The 8832-nt window shown below is 45.5% G+C and overlaps 1 protein-coding gene across 1 annotated transcript; it reads left to right on the plus strand.

Moving 5' to 3' along the window:
* The first annotated feature begins 6779 nt into the window (after positions 1 to 6779).
* LOC120941494 (extensin-like) lies at positions 6780 to 8186 on the plus strand. The gene is made up of 2 exons (XM_040354908.1): positions 6780 to 6976; positions 7054 to 8186. The coding sequence occupies exon 2, from the start codon at positions 7181 to 7183 to the stop codon at positions 8105 to 8107; it is 927 nt and encodes a 308-aa protein (XP_040210842.1). The 5' UTR covers positions 6780 to 6976; positions 7054 to 7180; the 3' UTR covers positions 8108 to 8186.
* Positions 8187 to 8832: the final 646 nt, after the last annotated feature.

Raw genomic sequence — 8832 nt, forward strand, 5'->3', positions numbered from 1 at the left:
ATCGCGACTATCCCGTAATGTGCATCATGCACCTCATTACTGCTGCTCAGCTGCAGAGGAGCAACTCCAGTACAGAACAAAAGACATATTTGGTTGCATGCAAAATAAACTGTACTGTAGGATAAGGTGACCAGATTTTTAAATGAAATCCGGGGATATATATTTTTTTTTTTACTAGTAATGGCGGAAATCAGTGACAATCTGCCCCTCGCCGCTGCCGCCGCCCGCCTCTCAGCCTGTCAAGTCTTACTCTCCGGGCCCCGGCTACTACTGGGTGGGGAGCGGAGGAAGATCACTCCGCCAGGGATGGCATAGCTCCAAACAATTTAAAAAAATATATATATTTTTTACTTGTTGCTATAATAAATATCCCAATTTTAAAAAAAAAAAAAAAAAATTTTCTCAGTTAAGGCCGATACGTATTTTTCGACGTATTTTTGTAAAAAAAAAAAAATCGCAATAAGCGACTGGTTTGCGCAAAAGTTATAGCGCCTACAAAATGGGGAACAGACTTATGATTTTTTTTTTTTATTTTTTTTTTTACTAGTAATGGCGGCAATCTGCGATTTTTATTGGGACTGCGATATTGTGGCGGACGTATCGGACACTTTTGACACAAATTTGTGACCATTCACATTTATACAGCGATCAGTGCTATAAAAATGCACTAATTACTGTATAAATGTGACTGGCAGGGAAGGGATTAACACTAGGGCGTGTGAGGAAGGGGTTAAATGTGTATCCTAGGCGTGTTCTAACTGTGTGGGGGGAGGGGGGTGACTGGGGGAGGTGACCGATGCTGTGTCCCTATGTACAAGAGACACAGATCGGTCTCCTCTCCTCTGACAGCACGTGGAGCTCTGTGTTTACACACAGAGCTCCACGTCCCTGCTGTGTTCTCGCCGATCGGGTGTACCCGGCGGACATCGCGGCCGCCAGGTACACGCATCGGCTCTTCAGCGATGCGCCGGGACAATGTTTACCCGCTGCGCGCCCCCCAGTGGCGCGCGCGGGTAATGCTCTTTAAATGACGTCCAAAGACGTCCACTTGGCACTTGAGAGCCGCGCTGTGGACGTCTTTTGTCTATAGCGCGGGTCTCAAGTGGTTAACCACTTAAGCCCCGGACCTTTAGGCAGCTAAATGCCCAGGCCAGGTTTTGCGATTCGGCACTGCGTCGCTTTAACAGACAATTGCGCGGTCGTGCAATGTGGCTCCCAAACAAAATTTACGTCCTTTTTTTCCCCACAACTAGAGCTTTCTTTTGGTGGTATTTGATCGCCTCTGTGGTTTTTATTTTTTGCGCTATAAACAAAAATAGAGCGACAATTTTGAAAAAAATGCAATATTGTTTACTTTTTGCTATAATAAATATCCCCCAAAAACATATATAAAAATGTTTTCTCCTCAGTTTAGGCCGATGCGTATTCTTCTACCTATTTTTGGTAAAAAAATTGCAACAAGCGTTTATCGATTGGTTTGTGCAAAATTTATAGCGTTTACAAAATATGGCATAGTTTTATTGCATTTTTATTCTTTTATTTTTTTTTTACTACTAATGGCGGCGGTCAGCGATTTTTTTTCGTGACAGCGACATTATGGCGGACACTTCGGACAATTTTGACACATTTTTGGGACCATTGTCATTTTCACAGCAAAAAATGCATTTAAATTGCATTGTTTATTGTGAAAATGACAGTTGCAGTTTGGGAGTTAACCACAGGGGGCGCTGTAGGAGTTAGGGTTCACCTAGTGTGTGTTTACAACTGTAGGGGGGTGTGGCTGTAGGTCTGACGTCATCGATCGTGTCTCCCTATAAAAGGGATCACTCGATCGATGCAGCCGCCACAGTGAAGCACAGGGAAGCTGTGTTTACATAAGGCTCTCCCCGTTCTTCAGATCGCGAGGGGGCGGCTAGAAACGAATAGTCGTGCCCTCATCCCGGATCGCTCCCTGAGGCTTACCATACGCCGCATGTACCGGGGGGGGGGGTCCCGATCGGACCCCCAACCTGCGGAAAGGCAGCGACGTGCGGGCACGTCGTTCTGCCTGTCCGTGCCATTTTGCCGACGTATATGTACATGCGGCGGTCGTTAAGCGGTTAAGGGGGCGTGGCAAGGGGTGTGTCCTATGCCTGCATGCTTTTACTGATAGGTGTCCCTCATTCCCATCTCAAAAAGTTGGGAGGTATGGGGATGGCAAGGCGATAAACAGGCAGGCGGCTGGCCGGGACTTGAGCCAAGGCAGAAGAACATGAGAGCGGAGCTGAATGGACATGCACCCGAAACTGAAGAAATATTCCCTCAGCTCCGACCAGCACATGATCATCAGAAAGGGGCACAGATAATGGAAAGAAAAAGACCCCCATAAACTAGTTGGAGCGGCGGAGCGGAGGTGTGTAATTCAGATTATTTTTTTATTAATTCTACACTGACTGTCTTTGAAATTGCCCCTGTTCAAATCCAATCCGGAGGCAAAACAGATTTGGTCCGGGGACAGTGCCCTCAATCCGGGGACTGTCCCTGGAAACCGGGGACGTCTGGTCACCCTACTGTAGGAGAACTGCAAGCAAAGTCTTTATTTGTGTCTAGGTTTTACTTGTGGATGCACACTGTTTGGCATGAAGCTAATGACCAAGATTTTGGCCTCCTAGAGCCTTGGGACTTATGGCTCAAAAGCTTATGTGATTGTTCCAAAATAAGTCTACCCAAAACTATAATTTTATTATGTAGCACTACCCCCATAAGAGCTGCTAGAGTATCCAGATATTCCCCACTTCTGTACTGACAGCCAGGCACAAGGTAGAGCTGCACAATTAATCGTTAAAAAATCGTGATCTCGATTCAACCCCCCTGACGATCTCTAATGCAGAGTTTGACGATTCTTTCATATAACAAGTGGAGAGACTTATCAGCTGTGTAAAGAAAATATCTGGGCAGTCTGCCAAGTTTTAAACAGGAAACATTGGGCCAGATTCAGATACATTTACGTTGCTCCACGGCAGCGTAACGTATCCCATTTACGTTACACTGCCGCAGGTTTACAGCCTAAGTGCCTGATTTACAAAGCTCTTACCTGTAAACTTGCGGCAGTGTAACGTAAATCCACTCGGCGCAAGCCCGCCTAATTCAAATGGGGCGGGCACCATTTAAATTAGGCGCGTTCCGGCGCCGAACGTACTGCGCATGCTCCGTCGGGAAAATTACCCGACGTGCATTGCGCTAAATGACGTCGCACGGAGGTCATTTGTTTAGACGTTAACGTAAATGGCGTCCAGCGCCATTCACGGACGACTTACGCAAACGACGTGATTTTTTAAATTTTGACGCGGGAACGACGGCCATACTTAACATTGCTTAGAACACCTAGGGCTCAGCCCTAATTTTTAGGACGCGTATCTCGACGGAAACAACGTAAAGTTAGAGCGACGGGTAACGCGGACGTTCGTGGATCGCCGTAACTAGTCATTTGCATATTCTACGCCGACCGCAATGGCCTCGCCACCTAGCGGCCGGCATAGAATTGCATCCTAAGATCCGACAGTGTAAGTCAATTACACCTGTCGGATCTTAGGGCTAACTATGCGTAACTGATTCTATGAATCAGCCGCATAGTAAGGACGGGCGGATCACAGAGATACGACGGCGTATCAGGAGATTCAGGTACATTGGCGTATCTTTGTGCCGGCGTAGCGCATCTCATATGCGCTACGCCGACGTAACATTGAGAGGCAAGCTGAGTATTCACAAAGCACTTGCTCCCATATTTACGCCAGCGTAATGTAAATAATTCAAAGTAGGCAGGTAGTGGGCGTGTTGTATTAAAATGAATCGTGATCCCATGTAAATGCATGGCCGTACGAACGTAACTTACGCCAAGCCCCATTCACGTACGACTTATGTAACCAACGTAAAATACGGCGGCTGTTCCGACGTTTCCGATGTCCATACCTTAACATGACTTACCCCTGCTTTATAAGGGGTAAACTTATGCCGGACGTCCGCCTTACGTAAATGGCGTAGATAACTGCGACGGGCATAAGTACGTTCGTGAATCCACGTATCTTGCTCATTTACATATTCAACGCGTAAATCAATGGAAGCGCCTCTTGCGGCCAGCGTAAATATGCACCCAAGATACGACGGGGTAGGAGACTTACGTTGGTCGTAGGAAGTAAAAATTTAGGCGTATCTTGTACTGTGAATTAGGCACATAGATACGACGGTGCATCGTAGAACTTACGCGGCGTATCAACAGATACGTCGGCGTAAGTGCTTTCTGAATCCGTGCCTTAATATTTTTCTGACACTTGTTTCTTAAAGGGGTTGTAAAGGTACAATTTTTTTTTTCCTAAATAGCTTCCCTTAGCTTAGTGCAGTCCTCCTTCACTTACCTCATCCTTCCATTTTGCTTTTAAGGCCCCATTCACACCTAGGCGTTTTTACGCCTGAAACGCACTGCTCACGAACGCGGGAGGGCAGATTTAACATTGTTTCCTATGGTGCCTGTTCACACCTGAACGCCTGAACGCCTGAACGCCTGTCGCGCGAAGCTCAAACTAGTCCCGGACCTTTTTTTGTCGCGCGAAGCGCGCGACATAGGCGTTTCCGCGCGTTTTTTTTTACCATAGAAAGTAATGGGAAACGCGCGAATTGAGCGTATCGCGCGACAGCAAGCGTTTTTATGCGCGTTTTTACGCGCGTTTTGACGCCCATACAGCTCCAAAACAAAACAGGAAATGACATATTTTTTTACAGGAACTTGTGAAATCACCATTTTACTTTACTTACAATAAAGAAAAGTCACATTTTTCTCAATGGAGGCCGAATTTGATCGAACCCTTTCGATGCTGGAGCCTGAAAATTTCATCAGGATGGTGAAGGAGCACCCCTGTCTTTATGACAGCAGGGCACCGGGCTACAAAATGAGGACCACCCGTTGGGACGCTTGGTGTTCTATTGGGAGCCAAATCTATGAGAACTGGGCACGGATAAATAAGTCCCATGATAGCAAAGGTAAACTCTATCAAAAAACATAACAGAAATACAAAATGCCACTAATGAAATAATGGAATGATTGTTTGTCGTTACAGTAGGCATTTATTACCGTACCAATATGCTGTTAAGTTTAAAAATGTGTCTTTACAAATATGACTATTGTGCGGTCATGCGACATGGCTTAGAAACATAAATTGCGTTCTCTTCTTCCCACAAATAGAGCTTATTAATGGTGATATTTGATCCCCTCTGTGATTTTTAATAATCCAAAAATTTAGTGACATTTTTCAAAAAAAATATTATTTTACACATCTTTAATCTAAAAATATTAAAAAATTCAATCGACCTAGCGACTACAGCGTCAGGTGGGGACGGGGGCTACACAGGACCTACACTCTGCCTGCAGTGATCAGTAAATATATGTTCACTGCATTCATTGATACTGTGACAAGGGGATGGGGGAGTGGATTGGAGATCCAAAAGGGGATTGTGCCTACGTGTACTGGTGTCAGTGTCATCACTTCCCTCTTCCTGTGTTTACACAGGAGGAGAAAGTGACACGCAGGGGGACACATATAGAGCCACTTAACCCCCGGATGTACCCTGGGTGTCCTGATCGGACCCCCAACCCACGTCTAGGCGGTCACTTACAGGCCCTTTATTAGACCACAGAATAAATACATAAACTAAGTTTACAATAGATAGAATGTCACTAATATAAAATGGCACACAATATCATAGGGCTATTGAACCCAATGATAAAACTGTATCAAAATAAAATTAGAATGAGACTTCTTAAAACATGAATCATTTTTTATTTTTTTTCCACAAAACAGCATAGTAAAGAATATATTTCACAAAATAAGCGTGTCAAAAGCTGAAAAGTTCAATAAATTAAATGGAATTGAGCTGCCAAGGGACCTGCCCTTCAGGAGAGACAAAGTATGCGGCATACTGTTCACGGACATGTGTCCCCTGTGTGTTCCCACGTACACCAGTCCAATGAGCTCTTTCCAGAGTCTCATGGACTGGCTCCTCATAATCTAGACCATCGCGCTGCCTGACAAAATTGTGCAAGGCACACGCCGCTTCTACAGCACTAATGGCATTTTGCATGTTGAGCACAATTGGTGTGTGGAGAACCCTCCACTTGTTCGCCAAAATTCCAAAAGCACACTCAACTACGCGGCGTGCTCTGCTAAGCCGGTAGTTGAATATGCGTTTGTCTTCGTTAAGATTATGTCCTGAATAAGGCCGAAGTAGGTGTGTGTTCAGAGCAAAAGCCTCATCACCCACAAAGACACTTGGTAGGGGAGGGCCGTTTGTGCCCGGGAGTGGACTATTTTGTGGAAGGTCCAGACCATCTGTTCGAAGTAATTGCCCAAAAGAGGAGTTCCCAAAAATCGCAGAGTCTGCACTACTTCCATAGGAACCAATGTCAATGTAGGTAAAGCAATAATTGGCATCAGCCACAGCCATTAAGACGAATGAAAAGTATTTCTTATAATTGAAATACTGGCTCCCACTAGCCATGGGCTTAACAATTCTGATGTGTTTCCCATCGATCGCTCCCAGGCAATTCGGAAAGTTACAGCGTTCCCAGAATACTTGGGAAATTTTTTCCCAGTCCTCTGCTGCCGGTTTTTTAAACACAATGGGTTTCAGGACTTCCCAAATGGCACTGCAGGTGTCCCGAATTATATAACTGGCAGTAGATCTTCCAATACGAAACGAGTAATGCAGACTTGCAATCGATTGTCCAGTTGATAGATACCTACAAAGAAAATAATATATATTATTTTATTTTATTTTTTACAGTGAAAATTCTAAAACTCAGATGGAAGAGTATAAGGGACGCCTACGCTCGCCAGCTGAAGGCACAGCGGGAGCAGCGCCGAAGTGGGAGTGGAGCATGTTCGGTGAGAGAATACGTTCATGCAAAGGAATTGGAGTTTCTGAGACCGGTGCTGGATTTGGGGAGGTAAACCATTATCTGTACTTTGCTCGGTAAACCAAATGTTTTAAAATTATTTTTGAATACATGATTTCTTTTTTCAGTACTGAAAGCTGCTGGGACGAGGCTGCCACAGCTGTAGTAGACAGAGAGAGCGTGGCAGAGAGAGGGGACAGAGAGAGCGTGGCAGAGAGAGGGGACAGAGAGAGCGTGGCATCGGGGGATCAAGCGATGGCTACTCTGGAGCCGGAACCGCAGCACTCCGAGGCATCAAATGCTAATGCAACAAGACCACTTGCAGAGCAGCCCCCAGTTAACATTGCGCATATTGGACCTCCGCGTGCTCTGCGTAGGAGGGCTCCTGCTCCGGATCCAGCCCTGGATCGTATGTTGGACATTATGACCAACATGTCTGACCGGATGAGCAATAGATCGTATGGGCAAAATGTAGCAAAATGTCTGGGGGAACTAATCGACAAAGTTCCCCCAAATCTGCAAGCGGTGGTGCTGTCCTGTACGGCTAGATACATCTCGACATTTATACCCCCGACAGACGCTGACGATTTATCCGAACCACCACCACCCTATGGCCCATATGCCAATAAACGGACCGAGCATGTCCCAACACCACCCACGACCCATTTCTCCCCACCACCCGTTACCCTTTGGACAGGACCACAGCTTTCCGACCAACCTCCTCGACCAACACCACCACCGACTTCTGCGCACCATCCTTTCACCACCACTCTAACTCATTTACCTCCTGTGCCAACACCTTCCACTCACACTTCTCTGAATCCTTTTCCTTATTCACAACCTTCTTCTTACCACCCTCATTCTCCTTTTCCTCATCTCTCAACACCACCTGTCACATACAGTACTCTGCCTCCTACAACACTTTCTTCTTACCACCCACCACCTTCTACTTACCCTGCGTTAACGACTACACCTACATCACATTACCCACATCGACCGAGACAATCGACTTTCAGGAATGCCCCAACACGAACACCACCACCACCACAAGCAACACCACCTTCCAATTGGTCAGGGGAAGACAGCACCACCTCCACTTGGCCCCCTTTTGCCCACGCACTGTCGGTCGCCATGTCACCGCACGGGGAAGAGGACTCCTCCCCAAATTTACAGCAATTGTAAATAAGGATTATGTATAAAACATTTTTGTATATTTTGTGTATTTGTGCACTTTGTGTATATTTTCCTAATAAAAAAAAAAAGACCCAATGTTTTGGTTGATTAAAATATTAAAATAATTTTGTTCCTACAGAATTTTTGTTTGGTTTTTATTACACACATATATATATATATATATATATATATATATATATAATAGAGTGTATTACATTCAAAGCGCTAAATAAAAATTACCTCAGTGTTATGATAAGTCGCTCCACAGGGGGGATACAGTTGCGGAAGTAGGTGTCCATCCTCTGCAATCTGTTGATCAACAATTCCAGCAACTCATCAAAGCTGTAAAGGAAAATGAAATTTAAAATTGGCAATGGATTGGTACTAGGGTTGCCACCTTTCCGGGATTCGCCAGAACAGTTCGGGTTTGGAATCATGTGTCCGGGTTTCAGACTGCCTGACACTCTGACAGATTTTTCTGACCAGAATATGGATTTCCGGCAGGGTTAATGGCTGCAGGGGATGAAAACTTACAACCCAGCAGCCACAGATATACCAGGATGAGATGTGCTATCTGCCAAGGGGTGAGTGAGCTCACCCTCCATCGCTGTCTAACAGAAGCACCCACCCCCTTTCTCTATCCTGCCTCTTGGTGAGTACACTAGGAAAAATCAGAGTTCTCACATTGGAGTCCTCTCCGTACATCAGAGATCTCGGTTTCCCCCTTAGATCAT

This window comes from Rana temporaria, chromosome 5 (genome assembly GCF_905171775.1).
Source record: "Rana temporaria chromosome 5, aRanTem1.1, whole genome shotgun sequence".
In the NCBI taxonomy this organism is placed as follows: domain Eukaryota; kingdom Metazoa; phylum Chordata; class Amphibia; order Anura; family Ranidae; genus Rana; species Rana temporaria.

Bases quoted from the DNA above. Each gene is read 5' to 3' on its own strand.
- LOC120941494 (XM_040354908.1), top strand. From the start codon at position 7,181: ATGGCTACTCTGGAGCCGGAACCGCAGCACTCCGAGGCATCAAATGCT.